This window comes from Trachinotus anak, unplaced genomic scaffold (assembly GCF_046630095.1).
Source record: "Trachinotus anak isolate AG129_WGS33_773 ecotype Australia unplaced genomic scaffold, CSIRO_AGI_Tana_v1 ptg000018l, whole genome shotgun sequence".
NCBI classification, from domain to species: Eukaryota; Metazoa; Chordata; class Actinopteri; order Carangiformes; family Carangidae; genus Trachinotus; species Trachinotus anak.
The window spans coordinates 20,451,886-20,473,827 of NW_027273869.1; the positions used below are offsets into that span (position 1 = coordinate 20,451,886).

At 44.7% G+C, this 21,942-nt stretch overlaps 1 protein-coding gene across 7 annotated transcripts in view; it reads left to right on the forward strand.

Moving 5' to 3' along the window:
* Positions 1–746: 746 nt before the first annotated feature.
* Positions 747–21,942, forward strand: part of LOC139635374 (filamin-C-like) — a 47,066-nt gene continuing 25,870 nt past the window's right edge. For all 7 annotated transcript variants that reach the window (XM_071502636.1, XM_071502641.1, XM_071502638.1 and 4 more), the window contains exons 1-8: positions 747–1,395; positions 15,219–15,467; positions 17,216–17,313; positions 18,855–19,005; positions 19,777–19,895; positions 19,981–20,058; positions 20,438–20,600; positions 20,705–20,905. In XM_071502636.1, the coding sequence (XP_071358737.1) occupies positions 1,014–1,395; positions 15,219–15,467; positions 17,216–17,313; positions 18,855–19,005; positions 19,777–19,895; positions 19,981–20,058; positions 20,438–20,600; positions 20,705–20,905 (1,441 nt within the window). In that variant the 5' untranslated portion in view covers positions 747–1,013. The remainder of the gene's footprint in view (positions 1,396–15,218; positions 15,468–17,215; positions 17,314–18,854; positions 19,006–19,776; positions 19,896–19,980; positions 20,059–20,437; positions 20,601–20,704; positions 20,906–21,942) is intronic.

Consider the following 21,942-nt stretch of genomic DNA (forward strand, 5'->3'; position numbering starts at 1 on the left):
TTAAATCTAATAAATTTAGCCTACTTCATTAGCCTGTGTAAAAGATGAGTAAGTTAATGGAATTTTAAGTAAAAGAATTAAGGGGTTAAGTTTCATTGTGTTGATTGGTCATAATTCTATTAATGAAAAATCATTCATAAATTGATAAGTAATAAAGTCATATCATCAAATAGCTTCTCAAAATGTATTAAAACAGAATAGAGTTGGAGTTTTATAATAAACATTTATTTCATTGTTTATTAATGTTTTCATGATTTAATGAATGATTTAATTGTGAATGTGTGAATAGATTTGTCTGTTTTGTTGATGTAATGTTGACCCGTTTAGTCTTAAATCAGTTTGAAATGAAGATTGATGTTGACGTGAGTCTGCTCCTCTTCATCACTTTATTTCCCAACTTTTCTGACGCAGAAAACGTCAGATGACGACATCTTCTCTGCTCAGACCGGTTTATGAGCAACTTTTTACAACGGGCCCCTGGAGTCTCTCCCGGGTTTGGAGCCTCTAAAAATATCCGGAGGTGTCACCGTGGCTGCGGGGCCCCGGGTCCTGTGGTGGTCGGGGGGGTCCGGGCCGTCCCCGCCCCGCCGTCCTGCCGCCGCCCAATGAGCTGCGGCCTGGGTGTCAGGGCCGGATCGGTGGACGCCCGGGCGCAGTTGTATATGGTCAGGACGGGGGCATATTCCTGGGAGTCCGGCGGAGTGACGCCGAGCTTTTTAAACCTCACATTCACTTCTCCTCCAGGCACCGAGAGTGTCCGGTGGATCCAGCCCCGTCTCTTCTCCTCTACTCGTGTCTTTCTTGATCTTTTCCTCCCGCCGGAGCCCATGGCTCAGCCCGCGGACTGGACTGACTGATCCGCTTGACCGGAGCCTGTTTTCTCTCTTTACGCAGACTGAAGTGTGTCACTCCCGCAGGCTTGGCACTGCCCCTCCAGCTCCGCTTCTCCTTTTCTCTTTTTTCTGCCTTTTCTTCTCTTCCCACTCCGCTTTGAGCTATAAAAGGGGGGCACCATGATGAGCAACAGCAGCTACTTGGAGCCGCAGCAGCTGCCGCCGCAGTTCTACCAGAGCACCGCGGACATCGGCGAGGAGGAGGAGGAGATGCCGGCCACCGAGAAGGACCTGGCCGAGGACGCTCCGTGGAAGAAGATCCAGCAGAACACCTTCACCAGGTGGTGCAACGAGCACCTGAAGGTCGTCAACAAGCGAATCAACGACCTGCAGAAGGACCTGAGCGACGGGCTGAAGCTGATCGGGCTGCTGGAGGTGCTGAGCCAGAAGAAGATGTACAGGAAGTATCACAGCAGACCCAACTTCAGACAGATGAAGCTGGAGAACGTGTCCGTGGCGCTGGAGTTCCTGGAGAGAGAGCACATCAAACTGGTCTCCATCGGTGAGTGACGCACAGTTTACGCGCCAGGTGATGAGTTCAGTCAGCTGATGGATCCAGATGTGGTCCAGATGTTCAGGGATGAGCTGGACCATGATCCGTCTGGAGGTGTCTACCGGTCATCACCTGTCACTGAATCAGCTGAGCAGTTACCAATTCATGAAGATGATGAAGCTCATTTCAGAATAAAAGCCCTAGTAAATAAACACTAGTGAGTGTGTTTTACCCTTAAAGATTCTTCAGTGTTACATTTAATCAGCAAATCTTTTACTTATTGTTTATAAAAAATATTTTTATTGTCATAATTTATGTTTAACAACCAGTTGAAATGTACTGAGGCCCAGTGATGAGTTTAGGGAATTTAGTAAATTGAAACATCTTTAATCCCTTCACAATACCCATTAAATCCCCTTAGAATCAGTTCATTATAATGTTATTAATGAAACTGGAGAGTTCACTGTGATATTTACTGAAACATCAGGGAGTTTGTGTTTGAACTGAGGTCATTTTAAGGTGGAAATCCCAGAACTGAGAAGGGGGGAGGGGGAAGGAGGGGGGGGGGGGGGGGGGGGGCTCCAGTCCTGATCCAGACTCAGTCCTCCAGGTGATCAGATACCTGAAGAGACCAAAACCTACAAAAACTGAAAACAACAGCAGTCTGTGTAACCATAGCAACTGTGCACTGAAACCACACCCAGCATCTTTTCACTGCTCTGAGGTCTGTGATAGGAAGACCTCAGAACCAGAGGTTCTACTGGGTTTATACTGGTTTATACTGGGTTTATACTGGTTTATACAGGGTTTATACTGGTTTATACTGGTTTATACAGGGTTTATACTGGTTTATACTGGTTTATACAGGGTTTATACTGGTTTATACAGAGGTTTATACTGGTTTATACTGGTTTATACTGGGTTTATACTGGGTTTATACTGGGTTTATACTGGTTTATACTGGTTTATACAGGGTTTATACTGGTTTATACTGGTTTATACAGGGTTTATACTGGTTTATACAGAGGTTTATACTGGTTTATACCGGTTTATACAGGGTTTATACTGGTTTATACTGGTTTATACAGGGTTTATACTGGTTTATACAGGGTTTAAACTGATTCTGATTCTGATTCTGATTCTGATTCTGATTTATACAGGGTTTATACAGGGATTATACTGGTTTATACTGGTTTATACTGGTTTATGCTGGTTTATGCTGGTTTATACAGGGTTTATACTGGTTTATACTGGTTTATACAGGGTTTATACTGGTTTATACTGGTTTATACAGGGTTTATACTGGTTTATACTGGTTTATACAGGGTTTATACTGGTTTATACTGGTTTATACAGGGTTTATACTGGTTTATACTGGTTTATACTGGTTTATACTGGTTTATACAGGGTTTATACTGGTTTATACAGGGTTTAAACTGATTCTGATTCTGATTCTGATTCTGATTCTGATTCTGATTCTGATTCCGATTTATACAGGGTTTATACAGGGATTATACTGGTTTATACTGGGTTTATACTGGTTTATACAGGGTTTATACTGGTTTATACTGGTTTATCATGGGTTTATACTGGTTTATGCTGGTTTATACTGGTTTATGCTGGTTTACACTGGATTTCTACTGGTTTATACTGGGTTTATACTGGTTTATGCTGGTTTATACTGGGTTTATACTGGTTTATCATGGGTTTATACTGGTTTATACTGGGTTTATACTGGTTTGTTCTGGTTTATACTGGGTTTATACTGGTTTATACTGGTTTATACTGGGTTTATACTGGTTTGTTCTGGTTTATACTGGGTTTATACTGGGAATGTTCTGATGTGGTTGTGTTGGTGTTTGAACCAGTTGATTAATTAAGGATAAGTTTTGAATCATGGTCACAGAGCTGTGAGGAGACGCTGGATTCTTTGTTTGAATAGAACATGTTGAATGAGGAGGTCTCTCTCTCTCTCTCTCTCTGTCTCTCTCTCTCTCTCTCTCTATGTCTCTCTCTCTCTCTCTGTCTCTTTATCTGTCTCTCTGTCTCTGTTTCTCTCTCTCTCTGTCTCTCTGTCTCTGTCTCTGTCTCTCTCTCTCTCTTTGTGTCCCTCTCTCTCTCAGTGACAGACTTTAGTTCATAGAAGAAGAACTCACTTCATATTAAAGTGAAACGAGTTGAATTCCAGTCAAACTATGTCTGAGCTGCTGCGTCACAGGTGACTGTCAGGAGGAGGAGGGGGTCTGTGAGGCCTGGAGGGGGGACAGAGTCTCGTATGGGGGAGGAGGTGTGTGTGTGTGTGTGGGGGGGGGGGCAGTAAGATGTGATTGATGGCAGGACAGCTGGGCTCTGCTCTCCCTCCACCAACAGCTGCTGAAAATAGACCAGAGACACTGAGGAGGAGCTCAGTAGAAACACACTGAAACCCGCTCTCACTGATGGACTCATCAGAACCCGACTGAACTGTGCTCACGTCTTTCCTGAACTCACCCGGTTCACCCTAAACCACCCAGTTCCCCTTAAACCACCTGGAGTTACCTGGCTCTTCAGAGCAGGTGGTGCGAGGTTCAGGTGAGACGCTCAGTCTACCTGTGTCTCCTGCAGCTCCATGTCTGTGTCAGTGTGACCTGATGTGACCTGATGTGACCTCACATCAGCTATTTCCTGTGTAGCTGAGCCCAGGTTTAGTGTGTGTGAAGCAGGATTGTGTGTTGTCCAGTTGTGTTGTGTTGTTGGAGTCAGGAGAGAAACAGATGAGGGAGTCGTATGCACAGAAACGATGACGCCATTAAAATCAGCTTCACACTGATGAACACATGAACACATCAGGTCTGTGCTGTGTTTCAGTGCCGCAGGAGTTTTCAGACTCACACTGGATCAGACTGGATTAGTTCCTGTCTGACTGAGGTGTCGGTCTGTGTGTTGTGTTGTTGTGAGTGTGTGTTTGTGTGTTCTGTTGTGTTGTTGTGAGTGTGTTCTGTTGTGTTGTTGTGGTGTGTTGTGGTGTGGTGTGGTGGTGTTGTGTTGTGTTGTGTTGTGTTGTGTTGTGGTGTTCGGTTGTGTTGTGGATGCACTGAGCTCCTGTGAGCAGTTGAAGCTGATGTTCATGTCTGAGGAGGTTTCCTGTGTGAATGTGTGTCAGTGTGGACAGAGGAGAATATTCTGGTCTGTGTCAGTAATTATTACCATGTGCCGTAGCCGTCAGCTCACAGGAATGTTAGACTGAAGCCAGGACCCCCCCGGCCCCCCCCTCTACTACTCCTACTAATACACTACACACACATTATTTTAGAGCCGTGTCTGCAACATATTAACTTTCTATTAAAGGCTCAGTTCACCCAAAACAAACAGAGACAATGGAGCAGGTTGGAGTTTGGTTCGTAGTGACACAGTTAAAGGTCCATATTTTAACTACTTCAAGTGTTGATATCCATCAGTCAGCCAATCAGAGGAGAGGATCTGAGTCTCTATTCTGATTGGCTGACTGTTTTCTGAGTGATCCAATAAAAATATATCAGATTTCAGGTAAACACTCCAAATCCTGCAAGGTTGGATGGTGAGTCCAGGTGGGTGGGGCTTAGGGTGTGGCTGAGGGTGGTGACTGCTTTGTTGTGACATCACAAAGTTCCAGAAGTCCTGACGTCTTGTTGCAGGTTTCATGACGTCCTCACAGAGACAGAGTCAAGGTCCAGCAGCAGGACCAGACTGTGACAGATTGTGACTGAGAGTTAGTTTCTGTGTGTGTGTGTGTGTGTGTGTGTGTGTGTGTGTAGACACCCCCCCCCCACATGAGCTCAGACAGATGATGAGCTCATGTTTCCTGCAGGACAGACCAGGAGGCTCTGAGCTCCAGTTATTATAGACTCTGTCTGACAACTAGAGACACAACTGAGACACAGGTGAAAGGAGAGAGGCTGAGTCCACTTGTGTGTCTGGTATTGTATTGATACAATACTGTGTAAACCGTATATTGACTGAACTCGTCTGAGTTGTTGATGCTGTTGTGTCTCCATCAGTTTCTTGTCCTGTGAATGAACGTTTGTATTGGTTTCCGGTGGATGAGAGGAGGTCAGAGGTCAGAGGTCAGGTTCACGGTGGCAGTGTGTTGTTGTTGTTGTTGTTGTTCAGCCTCTGTGACGTCAGTGAACTTCTCTACAAACACTGGTGCTTGAAATAAAAGTTTAATCGACACACCTGTGACACACACAACAACAACACACACAACACACACAGTCTCCGCTCGTCTGATTCCTTCAGGGTCGTACTTTTTTAATCTACATGTTCCACCAGGTTCCTCGACATCTTCTTCATGAGCTCTTTAACGTGTTGTCAGCCTCACTGTGGAGCAGACGAGGCCCGGCGCCGTTTCATTGATGCACTTTTCTAAAGTTCAGCTTCCTTTTCAGTAGAAACTGTGTGTGATGGAGCTGGAGCCTGATCTGAGTCTCTCTGATATTAACCAGGCATCAGCCTCCAGGGATGAAACATGAAGAACTGAGGGCGTGGCCTTTTTGAGTGACAGGTGGGTGAGTGCACCAAAGTCTCAGCTCCATACACAACCCATTAGCTGGGAGTTAGGGGCGGAGTCAGGCACTGCCAAGATGGTGACGGTGGAGCAGCTCACTCTGAGCTTCAGAAACCTGAGGGTGACGTCACAGAGGCTCCGCCCATCTTTATTAACAGTGCGTGGTTGTGACGCAGTGAAAACACAGTTGTCAGGTTTTTCCTCATCAGAGAAGCTTCTAGGAGAAGATTTGTTCAGATAAAGTCAAGACAGACTCTCCTGCAGGAAACAAACTGATCCAGTCTTGACTTGTGACCTGGAGTTCCACTGATATTCTGCACCATTCAGAGACAGATGGACTGTGGCTCCTTTTAAAGTCAAACTGAGCAGCAGGAAAAACCAGACTGGACTGAGGACCAGATCCTGAGACCTGGATCTGATCTGAAACGACGGAGCAGATAAAGTTTCCTCTCATCAGAGCAGATCCTCCCTTTCACAGAGTCACTGAATGATGTTTCAACCCTCTGAACTCTTCCACCACAGGAAACACATGGCAGCCATTAAACTGTGTGTGCACGTGTGACTCCTCTGGGTTAAAGGTCACTGACAGGCCTGTAAATGATGCAGCCTTTAAGGCACAGTGGGTCCTGCAGAGTGTGTGTTTGGTTGTGGAGCTGTGGCAGCTGACAGGAACAGATGGAGCTGCTGGTGTCTGGTAGACCTCCACACGGTCACAGCTGAGTGTGAACGCAGCTCATCCAGCACTCAGCAGTTTGTGTCGCTGAACAAACCGATGTCAAACAGCAACACAACAGCAACACAAGACCAGCACAAACAAACACGCTAACAAAGAAAAGCACACACAAGACAAACCATAGTTTCTGCACACAACAGTGTTGTAGAGGTGTGACCACAGGTTTTAAATGAAGATGGGCGGAGCCTCTGTAACGTCACCACAGGTTTCTGAAGCTCAGAGTGAGCTGCTTCACCGTCGCCATCTTGTCAGCGCCTGACTCCACCCCTAACTCCCACCGTATCCAAATATGGTCAAAGAGGTGGGGCGTGTGTGGAGCTGAGACTTTGGTGCATGCTGATTTGTGGCAAGCATACGCTCACCCACCTGTCACTCAAAGAGGCCATGCCATCAATCCTTAATAAACCGTGAACAGGTGAGTTGTATATATTCAGCCGTACAGTCGTCATGAAGGAGGAAATGATCTCTAGAGACCAGAACAGTTTCTGTACCAGGCTGTAAACATGTTTCTTTCTGCTGTAAAGACATTTGAACATGGGAGTCTGTGGGGACTGACTCACTGCTGGAGCCAGACTCTAGTGGTCGTTAGAGGAACTGGAGCTCTCAGCTCTTCACTGTTTCACTGAGGTTGATGATGGTTAAAGTCAGTGGAGTTTCCCTTTAATATCAAGCTCTAAAATCAGCAGTTTTTCAAATGGAGTTCTGACATAAAAACAACTTTCTTACTGAAGCAGCTCTGTGTGTGTGTGTGTGTGTGTGTGTGTGTGTGAGTGATCTGCTGACTGTCACACTGCTGCTGCCTCATCGTTAATGTTCAGTTTGACAATAAAGGTTCAGTTTAGTTACTGTCAGCCCCCCCCCACTCCCCTCCTCCTGGCCGGGACAGGCCACATGACACAGTGGGGGTGGGGTGTGATGAATGCTGCCTGTGTGTGGGAGTCAATGAGAGGAGGATGGTGGAGTGTGTGTGTGTGTGTGTGTGTGTGTGTGTGTGTGTGTGTGTGTGTGTGTGTGTGTGTGTGCGTGTATGTGTGTGTGTGTGTCAGTCAGCTGTCGTCACAGTTGGTCTGAGGCATTTCAGCCAACAGCTGAAGTGTCAGTAGATCTCCACACACACACACACTCAAAAGTGCTGATCAAAGTTAATCACTTATTGAAGGTGATTGATCTTATTTGATCAGTTATTGGTTTCTGTCTGTAAACATTAATAAGTCAGTGAACTCTATTCACTGAACTTTATTTAAACACACAGTGAAGAATGAACAATGTTTTCAACTGCACAGATATAAACATTATTTATTGATTCTGAAAACAAAAATAAACAAATAATGTTAGTGAACCACTTATCGTGTTGTGTGTGTGTGTGTGTGTGTGTGTGTGTGTGTGTGTGTGTGTGTGTCTGCCTGTGTGTGTTTTGCTGTCTGTCACTCTCTCGAGGTTTTCCACCCTCCAGCTGTTGGCTGGAAATGCACACTTAAGGCTTTTATAGGTCACAGGTGTCTGTGTGTGTGTGCGTGTGTGTGTGTGTGTGCGTGTGTGCGTGTGTGCGTGTGTGTGTGTGTGTGTGTGTGTCTTTAAATAGCTCTGGTCTTTGTGAAGTTGGGCAGTTTCAGGGATTTTCAGGCTAAACAACAACACACACATTTATACAGCTGCTGTCCACCTGTTCAGTGTGTGTGTGTGTGTGTGTGTGTGTGTGTGTGTGTGTGTGTGTCGGGGAGCTCAGATTGACTCAGCTAGAGCAGATCAGTCCACATCCTGAGGTCTGGATTTGAGCTGGTTCAGGACTTGCTGAAGTCAGACTTTAGCTCCTGGATCATTGTGGATTTCAGGTTTACTGGAACCAGATCTGAAGTTTCTGCTCAGGTTTAGTGGATTTGTGAGGTGAGGTGGTTCTGAGCTGTCCCTGCTCAGACAGACCAGGTTGTTTTGACTGATCAGCTGATCATCCTATAGATGATCATGTGATGGTCTTTGTTGATTAAACAGGAAACAACATGTAAATGAGAGCTGGACCTGTCCACCCCTGTTTGGCCCTGGTCCAGCCTGAGCTGTAGCTGCCACTGATGTTTCTATAGAACTGACCTGTTACAGCAGACACACTGGTTGTTGTTTGGTGTGTGTGTGTGTGTGTGTGTGTGTGTGTGTGTGTGGACTCAGAGACCAGGTCTTCAGTCTGTTAATCTGCTCTTTAATTCTTTCCCTCCGTCGTCATCCTGTCTTTTCCTCTCTCCCTCCATCACTTCCTCTCAGTCGTCTCATAAACTTCTGCCTAAATGTCACATTACACAGTTTCCACAGTTCCTCCGTCGCCCCCGGCACGGTCAGGTGGGAGTGGGGGGGTGGGTACAGACAGAGGGGGGGCTGTTTTCCTCTGACACTCAGCAGTCCCTCTATCAGGACTCTATTGTTTCTCTGCTGCAGGGCGACCTTTAGCTGTTTGTTTAGTAACCGTTGGCAACCGGAGGACGTTAGCAACCAGACGGTTGTGTTCAGTGCAACAGAATAAACTGTTTATAATATCAGTCTGAGTAATGAAGACAGTAAACATACATGTACACATATATGATGTTGTATACTACACTGTGTGGAGTCCACACAGACTGGACAGTAATAATACAACACTATGAAACATGCAGAATATACAGTGTATATACATTAGAATATTATACTATGAATATAGTATAAATCATGTAACAGTGTTGTTATATAGTGATGATACAGACAAAACATGGTCAGAAGGAGAGCTGGACATCAGCAGGTTTCTCAGGACCTCGGTGTGGGTCAGAGATGAAGGTAATGATGAAGAGACAGATGATGATGAAGAGACTATAGTTCAGTCGTAGAAAGGTTCAGGTGAAGGTGTTGTTCCTTCATCCATGAGCATATGTCAGAGACACAGACTAAGGTCCACAAAGAGACAGACTGAGGTCCACACAGAGACAGACTGAGGTCCACACAGAGACAGACTGAGGTCCACACAGAGACAGACTGAGGTCCACACAGAGACAGACTAAGGTCCACAAAGAGACAGACTAAGGTCCACACAGAGACAGACTGAGGTCCGCAGAGATGGACTAAGGTCCACAGAGACACAGGCTGAGGTCCACACAGAGACAGAGGTCCACAGAGACAGACTGAGGTCCACAGACCGACTGAGGTCCACAGAGACTGAGGTCCACACAGAGACAGACTGAGGTCCACAGACACAGACTGAGGTCCACAGACACAGACTGAGGTCCACAGAGACGGACTGAGGTCCACAGAGACGGACTGAGGTCCACAGACACAGACTGAGGTCCACAGAGACAGACTGAGGTCCACAGAGACGGACTGAGGTCCACAGACAGACTGAGGTCCACACAGAGACAGACTGAGGTCCACAGACACAGACTGAGGTCCACACAGAGACAGAGGTCCACAGAGACAGACTGAGGTCCACAGAGACGGACTGAGGTCCACAGACAGACTGAGGTCCACACAGAGACAGACTGAGGTCCACAGACACAGACTGAGGTCCACAGAGACAGACTGAGGTCCACAGACACAGACTGAGGTCCACAGACACGGACTGAGGTCCACAGAGACGGACTGAGGTCCACAGAGACGGACTGAGGTCCACAGACACAGACTGAGGTCCACAGAGACGGACTGAGGTCCACAGACAGACTGAGGTCCACACAGAGACAGACTGAGGTTCACAGACACGGACTGAGGTCCACACAGAGACAGAGGTCCACACAGAGACAGACTGAGGTCCACAGAGACAGACTGAGGTCCACACAGAGACAGAGGCCCACAGAGACAGACTGAGGTCCACACAGAGACAGATTGAGGTCCACAGAGACAGAGGTCCACACAGACAGACTGAGGTCCACAAAGAGACAGACTAAGGTCCACACAGAGACAGACTGAGGTCCACAGAGATGGACTAAGGTCCACAGAGACACAGGCTGAGGTCCACACAGACAGACTGAGGTCCACAGAGATGGACTAAGGTCCACAGAGACACAGGCTGAGGTCCACACAGAGACAGATTGAGGTCCACACAGACAGACTGAGGTCCACAGAGATGGACTAAGGTCCACAGAGACAGACTGAGGTCCACACAGAGACAGACTGAGGTCCACAGACACAGACTGAGGTCCACAGAGACAGAGGTCCACAGAGACAGACTGAGGTCCACACAGAGACAGAGGTCCACAGAGACAGACTGAGGTCCACAGACAGACTGAGGTCCACACAGAGACAGACTGAGGTCCACAGACACAGACTGAGGTCCACACAGAGACAGACTGAGGTCCACAGAGACCGTGGGGTCGACTGGTCACAGGTGACAGCTGTAGTCAGAGACACTGTCTGTACCTCATTTGTTGTTTTCCACCTCAGTTTACATGAAGCCACGCCCACTTTCGTATGATGACAGCCTCAACAGAAAGACTGTGGCCCCCACCCTAACCTCATATGGAAGTGGACGTGGTTCCATCTAAACTGGGATGGAAATAATACAAACATCTGTTCATACGTTCGTCACATTCTCGGTAACACCTGGAGGGATGTTCACGTGGACTCAGGGATAAACTGCTTAGAATTTAAGGTCAAAGGTCACTGTAACCTCATGTCCCATTCTTGTGAATGCCATAACTCAGGAACACATGGAGGACATTTCATCACAGTTGGCACAAATTTCCATTTGGTGGTCAAAGGTCGAAGGTCAAGGTCTTGAGCTGGCCATAAGTCACCTTCACAGAAAAGAGAGAGAACAACACAAACTGCAGCAGCTCCTGTTTCCTGGGGAAAGATTACAGCGACGCTCCGATCACAACATTTCCTCTGAACACTGGACCTGACTAATCTCTGGACACCAAGTTTCCTGAGAGAGTGTGTGTGTGTGTGTGTGTGTGTGTGTGTGTGTGTGTGTGTTGAATAACGGTCAACTGAGCTCGGAGAAGGAAAATATGATTTCATGATTGTGAAAACACACACTGACACACACGCACTTTTTTCCACAGGGGTTCCCAAAGTGGGGTCTGACCACACACATACACACACATACACATACACACACACACACACAGTGTAAAAACACACTGCAGCTGGAGGAAACCTCACATTGTTGCAGAGTTTTAGCCTTGTTAGCTTCACGGCTGTGAGGAGAAAGTAGTCAAATAATTTAAAAGTGGTGAAAGGAGTTGAAGTGAAAGAGATTTAAACTCAGAGACCTGAAAGCAGTTAAAGAGTCTGATAATGTCCAGACACTGATTTACAAAAATCAGTTCAGTCGAAAGTGCGAGAGGAGTCAAAGAGTTAGTTGAAGTAAAAGTGGTGAAAGCAGTTGAAGAGTCAGCTGACATTAAGGCACTGAAAGGAGTTGAAGTGTCAGCTGATATTAGGGCAGTGAAGGAGTTGAAGTTTCAATTTAAGTTGAAGTGAAACAGGTGAAATAAACATATTGAAAGGAGTTGAAGTGTTCAGGTTCCCACAGCTCCGTTGGTTCTTCGTCACGCGGTCTGTGTTAAAACTGAGTGATGTCACATGCAGCCAATGACCCGCCTCCATCTGACAGCTGATTTATTTTCTCCTGATATGATTGGACAATCCATCAGAAACAATAAACCGTGTTCAGTCTCCTCACAGGGAAACACAAGGTGGTTAGACATGAGTTCATGTGGTGAAAACATGAAGGTAACAGACACACAAACGCAGACACACAAACACAGACACAGGAGAACAGATTAGTGAGTCAGTGTTTCAGGTTTGTTTGAGTCAAACACAACACACAACACAAAGTTTGAGTTTAGTCAGACTGACAGATCCCAGTGTGTGTCACTGTGTGTGTTACTGTGTATGTTACTGTGTGGCACTGGGTGTGTTACTGTGTCAGTGTGTGTCACTGTGTGTGTTACTGTGTGTTACTGTGTGTCAGTGTGTGTCTGTGTGTGTCTATGTGTGTTATTGTGCGTACATGTGTTTCCTATTTGAACTGACCTCATTCCTCAGACCGGGGGCTCGATGACATCATCCTGCAGCAGATCTACTCTCGTTCACATTTTACTGCACACACAGCAAAATAAAAGTCTCCTGACATCTGTAGGATAAACAATGTGAAGCCATGAACTTTTATTTTGGCGAGCAGATCTAAAGACGTTATGATACTACAGCCAGGTGAAATACTAGTTTCTGATTGGCTGCGGTTTAATGTCAATGCTCAAAGTACATTGACCACTGGTAACCATGGCAACAGCACTGTTGATTCATGTCATGTCACTAGAACAAAGAAGAGATTCAGACTGAAATGTCTCAGCAGCTGCTGATGGACTGAGAGTCAAGTCCTGTCAGCCCATCATCATCATCATCATCATCATCAATGATACTGTGGAGAACTGAGTCTTTTTGTACTGGATTTAATTTTTCCTTCATTGTTTCTTCTCCAGACAGTTTTTTAGAAAAGACCTAAATGTCAGTGTTTGTGTGTTTTTTCAAGGTATTTCATTCACTGACACAATCCTCTGTCCTTTTGATCAGACACTTTACTCCACATATACAGTACAGGCCAAAAGTTTGGACACACCTTCTCATTCGATGCGTTTCCTTTATTTTCATGACTATTTACATTGTAGATTCTCACTGAAGGCATCAAAACTATGAATGAACACATGTGGAATTATGTACTGAACAAAAAAGTGTGAAATAACTGAAAACATGTCTTATATTCTAGTTTCTTCAAAGTAGCCACCCTTTGCTCTGATTACTGCTTTGCACACTCTTGGCATTCTCTTGAGCTTCAAGAGGTAGTCACCTGAAATGGTTTTCCAACAGTCTTGAAGGAGTTCCCAGAGATGCTTAGCACTTGTTGGCCGTTTTGCCTTCACTCTGCGGTCCAGCTCACCCCAAGCCATCTCAATTGGGTTCAGGTCTGGTGACTGTGGAGGCCAGGTCATCTGGCGCAGCACTCCATCACTCTCCTTCTTGGTCAAATAGCCCTTACACAGCCTGGAGGTGTGTTTGGGGTCATTGTCCTGTTGAAAAATAAATGATGGTCCAACTAAACGCAAACCGGATGGGATGGCATGTTGCTGCAGGATGCTGTGGTAGCCATGCTGGTTCAGTATGCCTTCAATTTTGAATAAATCCCCAACAGTGTCACCAGCAAAGCACCCCCACACCATCACACCTTCTCCTCCATGCTTCATGGTGGAAACCAGGCATGTAGAATCCATCTGTTCACCTTTTCTGCATCACACAAAGACATGGCGGTTGGAACCAAAGATCTCAAATTTGGACTCATCAGACCAAAGCACAGATTTCCACTTGTCTAATGTCCATTCCTTGTGTTTCTTGGCCCAAACAAATCTCTTTTGCTTGTTGCCTCTCCTTAGCAGTGGTTTCCTAGCAGCTATTTGACCATGAAGGCCTGATTCACGCAGTTTCCTCTTAACAGTTGTTCTAGAGATGTGTCTGCTGCTAGAACTCTGTGTGGCATTCATCTGGTCTCTAATCTGAGCTGCTGTTAACTTCCGATTTCTGAGGCTGGTGACTTGGATGAACTTATCCTCAGCAGCAGAGGTGACTCTTGGTCTTCCTTTCCTGGGGCGGTCCTCATGTGAGCCAGTTTTGTTGTAGCGCTTGATAGTTTTTGCGACTGCACTTGGGGACACATTCAAAGTTTTCGCAATTTTCCGGACTGACTGACCTTCATTTCTTAAAGTAATGATGGCCACTCGTTTCTCTTTACTTAGGTCATTGGTTCTTGCCATAATATGAATTCTAACAGTTGTCCAATAGGGCTGTCGGCTGTGTATCAACCTGACTTCTGCACAACACAACTGATGTTCCCAACCCCATTAATAAGGCAGAAATTCCACTAATTAACCCTGACAAGGCACACCTGTGAAGTGAAAACCATTTCAGGTGACTACCTCATGAAGCTCATTGAGAGAACACCAAGGGTTTGCAGCGCTATCAAAAAAGCAAAGGGTGGATAGTCATGAAAATAAAGAAAACGCATTGAATGAGAAGGTGTGCCCAAACTTTTGGCCTGTACTGTATCTATATGTATATAAACCCATTTTGATGCTTGTCCATATCCCCAGTGGATGTAATTAAAGCTCCATCCAGTCTAAAGGTAGATGTCCATGTGTTTGTGATTATAAAGCAGGTCTAGGTTCTATATTAATACTGTGAAAGTATCAAAGCCTCAGTCCACAGAGAAATGCACACAGCCTGTATTCAGACACCGCCCTCAGCTACGCCCCAAGCCCCGCCCACCTGGACCCACCGTCCAACCTTGCAGGATTTGGTTTCTCTGAGTGTTTACCTGAAATCTGTTACATTTTTATTGGATCACTCAGAAAACAGTTGGCTCAGATCCTCTCCTCTGATTGGCTGACTGACCTGTTGTTACTAGAGCTCCAGAGAGAAGCCTGAGAGAGGAGATGTAAAACTACACTGAGGTGTTTTTGGTTCTTAAAATCACAAGTTTTAAACCTTTCAATGACTGATGTTTGATTGTATCACACAAAATAAGATCATACGGTGACTGACGGGATGACCTGTCCTCCTTCTGTCCCTCAGACTCTAAAGCCATCGTGGATGGGAACCTGAAGCTGATCCTGGGTCTGATCTGGACCCTGATCCTCCACTACTCCATCTCCATGCCCATGTGGGAGGACGAGGACGACGAAGATGCCAAGAAACTGACCCCGAAACAGCGTTTACTGGGCTGGATCCAGAACAAGGTGCCACAGCTTCCCATCACCAACTTCCACCGAGACTGGAGGGACGGAAAGGCGCTGGGAGCACTGGTGGACAACTGTGCCCCAGGTAAGAACATTAATCAATAATCAGTTATCATAAAAATAAATAATCAGCTACAGAGGTAACTGGAAATGGCTGTGTTCTCAGGTTCTTACTTTGCTGCGGTTGAAACGTTTAATGTGTTGACATGTTGAGTCTTTAAAGGTTTGTAAATGTGTAGCAGTAACAGCTGAAGCTGAAACACTAAAAGAAGTTGAAGTGGCAGTTTAAGGAGAAGAACTGAAAGGAGTTGAAGTTTCTATTTAAGTTTTAGCATTGAATAAAACTGAAGCGTGAGTTTATGTTTAAGTGCTGAAACTGATTTGAAAGTGCCAAAAGGAACTGAAGTGAAAATGTTGGAGGGAGTTAAAGAGTCAGCTGAAGTTCAAGCACTAAAAGGAGTTTAAGTGTCAGTTCAGGTTAAAGTGCTGTCAGGAAACTGAGGATACAACGCTGAAGAGTCACTTTCCCTTTAAGTAATAGTTGAAGTTAAAGCACTGAAAGACACTGAAGTGGCAGCTGTATGTGCTGAAAGAGGTTAAGAGGTCAACTGAGGTGTAAAGAGGCGCTTTGATAGTTGGCTGTTAAACACCAGTGGGACTTTAATTGTCCATGTTCAAATGAGTTCACGTTGATGCAGTGAAAGGAGTTCAGGTGGAAGAATAAGTGAAAATTTCTAAGACTAGAGTCAATTCATAAACTGACATCTGCACCGTTGAAGTGAAACTGTGTGAAATGAAGTGTGATAAGGAGTTAACTGTCAGTTCAGATGAGGGTGTGAAAGGAGTTGAAGTGTCAGTTGAAGTTCAAGCACTGAAAGTTGTTTCAGTTGAAGTGAAAGTGCTGCAGGAGTGGAAGAGTTAAAGGAGGAGTATTCTTAAATAATACCTCACCTGATATATTTAGAGCTGCTCTCTCTGTGTGTGTGTGTGTGTGTGTGTGTGTGTCTTGTATCAGGGATTTCAGTGAAACCAGCTGATGTTTAATTTCCTGCAGTGAGGTCTGAGGGTTGTTGAACCTCACACTGTGACAGGTTATATTTTATTTTCCAGCACATGTAGCCAATCGACCTTTGACCTTTTAGCAAAATACACTCAACAGCCAGCAGAGAAAGAAATGTACTGTCACACACACCTGAATTTAACCTCAACCCTCTGTGGACCGGATCCTCAGAGGTCTGTGTGGACCTGGTCCTCAGTGACAGAGGTACTGACTCAGTGAGCGGTCTCTGGTCCTCAGTGTCAGCTCAGTTTAATCCTCTTATCAGCTTTATGACACACTGCGTGTCAGTGTTTATGCTTCATGTGTTAACAGGAAACTCTTCACTGCTTCACTGTTTCCTCTGAATGGTAAAATCACCAGCGGCTTAAATTGGCACTTTCTGAATGGTAGTCTTGAACTGTGGCTGAGAGAATTTGGATCAGACTGGTGGTGTTTTCTGCTCTGATTGTTACTAAACATGTGACGACACGTGGACACTGAGGTGGTCATCTTGTATTCAAGCAGCTTCTGGTGCATTTAAAGAGTTCTGCTTATTGAAGCTGAAGGGGTTTGTAGAAATAGAAAGAAAATATGTTTATATTACAGATATATTTTAAGCTTCTTTGCTCTCCAAGAGTTTCAGAATAAGAGCACACCAGAATCAAGGACCATAAACTTTATTTAAAAGATTCTCAAAACAAGTTGGTTTATACAGGAAAGAAGTTACCATGGAAACCACTGCACTGGCTGTTACACCTGTGGTTTATATGACTGACTCTCTGTGCTGCCTTCAGGTCTGTGTCCAGACTGGGAAACATGGGATCCCAGCCAGCCGGTGGAGAACGCCAGAGAGGCCATGCAGCAAGCTGACGACTGGCTCGGAGTACCGCAGGTAACACTTACCTGTCCATACACAAACACACACAAACACACTCAGTATATGAGCAGAGTGTTTACACCTCATCTGAATCAGTTGTGTAACTGAAAATTGTTTTTAGTTTATGAGGCCACAAACTCAAAAATGTGAGATGAGTAGAAAAAAACTTGTTTAAGTGTTTTAATCACGACAGTTTCAATTAGAGAAGTAGATCTCTAAAAATATTTTATTCATTTAATGATTCAGTTACACTGTTTTCAACATGAATGTCTGTTATTTCTGTATTTATTGATTGAAAAGTCTATATACATATTTATTTATTTGATCCATGGTCATTCAGATATTGTTGTGTTCACTTCCTGTTTGGTCTAAATAAAGTAAATATATGTCATTCAAAAACTGGTTAAAATTCAGTCTGACTGAAACATCCATCACCTGATGTAAATAAAGATGCTGCTCACATGGTCTCAGTCAGAGGATGAACCTGTGATGAAGATGAAGCTATGATGAGGATGAAGCTGTGATACAGGGACACAGCTGTAGTCGTACTGTGAACCTACATCAGGAACACAAACACACATCTGTCCAGTCAGATGATGAACGAGTGTTAACTTTTAGTTAAAAACATAAAGTCATATTTTCCATCCTCAGTGTTAAACTGTGTCTGTGATAAATGATGATGATGATGTTAAAAGGTTCGAGCAGTGAAACAGATGTTTTCACAGTTGATGAGAGCAGCAGAGTTTCTGGAAAACCTCATTAGCTCTGTTGGATTTAGACTCACAGCTGGATCAAAGTCCAGATGTTTGCAGCTGCTCCGTGTCTGCAGGTCTGAGGAGTCTCAGGTCTGTGGAGTCTCAGGTCTGAAGAGTCTCGGTCTCTGTGACTCTGATTCACAGATGGTGTCCAGTAAAGGACAAACTTCAGTTTCCGGTGACCTGAACCTTTTTTTTTTTTTACCTCTGGGGGTGCATGTGATGAGCTGATCAGATCTGATGCTCTGCTGGAGTTTGAAGTTATTTGAAGTGTTGTTCACAGGAAGTTGTTTTACTTTTACAGTTTACTGTTTTAATGCTGCCTCTCTACTTGTACTTCAGTCAGATTTAAATGCAGGACTTTTACTTTGAAGGGGTATTCTGACATTGTGCCATTGATGCTTTTACTTCAGCGGAGGATTTAAAGGCGTCTTCCTGCTCTGCTAATGAATGACAGGAGCAGCTGTTTAACATTATTAGACCTTTCATGTGTTTTACATCAAACTCAACCGTTCCTTCGTCACTGAGTCTTGTTTGTCTCATAAAAAGCAGATTGTCTGATCAGTAAAACCATTCACTTGATTTCCTGTCTTTAGTCAGTGCCCAGTTTCTCCTCCATTACTGATGTTGGACTCCACACAGTCAGATCCGATCATTTCTCTGTCGTTCTGTCTTTAATCAGCCTCTTTTGTTACTTTTTGGCAGAAAGTCTTTTTTTTCTAAAACCAGATTCTTTTGTTATCAGGATTGTTTGCAGCTGTAAATGTAATCCTCGTGTTTTAATCCCTCATTCTTCTTCAGGTGATCGCTCCAGAAGAGATTGTCGACCCAAATGTGGACGAGCACTCTGTGATGACCTACCTGTCCCAGTTCCCCAAGGCCAAACTGAAGCCTGGGGCCCCTCTGAGGGCAAAGACCCTGCACCCAAAGAGGGCCAAAGCCTATGGACCAGGTGAGGCACCAAACTCCTCTCAAAAACTGGTCAGTTTAAATGATATAAACCAGCTGTGTCCTGATGAGGGACTCCTCCCTATACTGGGAGATAACCTGGGCAGGTGTAAGAGGGAGGGCAGGGACCTCTGTGTATCACCTGTGGGGTTCCTCAGGGCTCGGTTCTTGGTCCTCCCCTCTTAAGGGGAGACAGGTTACCCATAATCCAACCCTTGTCCATCAGTCATCAGACTTCTCCTCTGTCACTATGGTTGTATGTTACCTGAGATTTAAATAGATTTAAAGACTTTTGCACATATTTTTCAGAGTTTATTTATAAAAGTTCATTTAAATCTTACAGACATCTGGCAAAATGTATTTTTTAAAATAAATTAGTTCAGTGCAACTCACTTGGTGTTCCTTCCTTCCAGTCCGACCTTTGGGAAAATTACTTTGTCAAAACTCAGATGAAGTTTTTATATCAGTCAGTCGCAGCAAAGCTGAACAACTCAAACGTAGTTTGCAGCATTTCTCGTTATTTTGTGATAAATATCAGTGAATGGAAAATCAACAGGCAGAAATAATGTATCAGTACGTTATGTAATTAGTTTTTATGATGAAATGTCAAAAGCTGAGTTTGGACTTTTGGTCTAAAGTTTTGAAATATCTTGAATGATTTTCCCAAAAAATGTTTCAAACCCTGATTAAATTTCTGTCTTTCGATGATATAATCCTCATAAATCACATCATTGTCTCAGTGATACTATGAGCTGCTTCATCATCTGTGTCTCAGGTATTGAGCCTCGAGGTAACATGGTTCTGAAACCAGCTGAGTTTCTGGTGGAGACGGTGGAGGCTGGACTGGGTGAGGTCCTGGTTTATGTGGAGGATCCAGAGGGACACACAGAGGAGGTGGGAACACACACTATTAAATCAAATATATTAACATGAGTAAGTTAAAACACACTTCACTGTGTAGTCTCTGTGTCTCCGTCAGGCCCGAGTGATCCCCAACAACGACAAGAACAGGACCTACTCTGTGGTCTACCTGCCCAAAGTGGAGGGGCTTCATAAGGTCAGAAAACCTCACAGTTGATAAAATGTTTAGAAAAGACTGAATCATACAGTGCAAAAGGCCACCTGCTAGCTTTCCCAGCTAGCTGCATCTCATGGTCTTCTGAATGAATGTAACTGATTCAGGTTTAACCAGTTAACTTCAGAGTGGTCATGTGACCAGTTCGCTGCATCCAGTCAGGTCATCAGATTAAATGGAAATCATGTTAACAAATACATGAATAAATACTTTGATTAGTTCAAAACCATTTATTACATGTTTATGTTCTGCTGATGGTTCCGAGCAGTAAAGTGTTGGGACGGATGCCGAGGTTAGGAAAGAGGTTCCGTATTCTGATGTAAGAAACCCTGACACACCTGTGCTCTTCCTCTTCGCCTAGGTGAAAGTGCTGTTTGCTGGGCAGGATATTGACAGAAGTCCCTTCATGGTGAATGTTTCCAAGGCCATGGGCGACCCAACCAGAGTTCAGGCCCGCGGGCCGGGACTGCAGCAGATGGGGAACGTGGCCAACAAGCCGATATACTTTGACATTTACACTGCAGGTAATCAGTCAAAGTGAAACTCATCTTTATTGAGAAATAAGCAAGGACAAACATTCCTCTGTCAGTGTATATATAGCCTTGTTGTCCATCTGTATGTCCACCAGGGGCGGGTGCTGGAGATGTGGGCGTCATCATTGTGGATTCAAATGGTCGAAGGGATACAGTGGAAATTGTCCTTGAAAACAAAGGGGACAGTATTTTCCGCTGCACCTATGTTCCCATCCTGGAGGGACCTCACACTGTCTATGTGACCTTTGCTGGGCAGCAGATTCCCAGAAGCCCTTTCACTGTCCACATCTCTGAGGGTAGGTTTTACACATTGATGTCCACCATGATGGACATGTTCAGTTCTGACCCTGTGTCTGTAGATTATTCAAAAGTTTTGATATGTCAACTGCTGGAAATGTCTTAAAGTGAGTGTCAGAAACATTCAGACGTTCAGTTTTTACTCTGTACATCATCTAATATAATCAACATGACTTTTTGACCCTCCCTTTGTAACATCATCCAGCCCTCAGCATTTATTTCTAATCAGAGTGACTCTAACATTGAACTCTATTGTCCAGACTGACTGATTAAAGAACTAAATGTTTTGATTTCTGTAACAGTATTAAACCTGAAGCTCAGTCTGGGTCCAGGTCTGAGGGGACAGTCGGCACTTGCTCCTCAGTACTTGGTTTTATTGGCTGAAGCTGTGCACTCTCATGGTTTTGGGCTCGGGTGTTCAACCTTCTCCTGGGTACCCCACTGGTCAGCCAACAGAGGTGTGGATGGTTTAATGGACGATAGCAGAAAATGGATGGATGACCTTCCTTATCTTGTCTGATAGGACATGAATTAGACTTCTGAACTGGTTGTCTTTGTCTTAGGACTTGATTCAGGGCTTGTTTGTCTTGACTTGACCTGGTACTTATCTTTCTTTGACTTAGGGTTATCCAATCTTGACGTGAGACAGGACTTGTGACTTGACTTAGGTTGTGACTTGGTGCTTTCTGTTTTGGTTTGTATTCTGCATGTCTACATTTGAGAATTTGACTTCATGCTTGGATTTCTTGGGGATTGTCAGTCTTGATTTGGGACTTGACAGTGGACCTACTCATAATGACTTTGATTTAGAACTTGAATTGGAACTTGTCTACAGTATTTATGGCTTGGGTTTTGATTTGGGGATTGCCAGTATGGGACTTGCTTGTCTGAAGTGGACCCTGGAGTTGTCTTGATTTGCCTTAGAACCTGACTTTGGAGTTGCCAATATTGATTTGAGACTTGTCTTTCTCAGCTTGGGCCATGACCTACAAACTTTTGACTTCCTGAACCCGACTTAGGTTCACCTCAGTCTGCT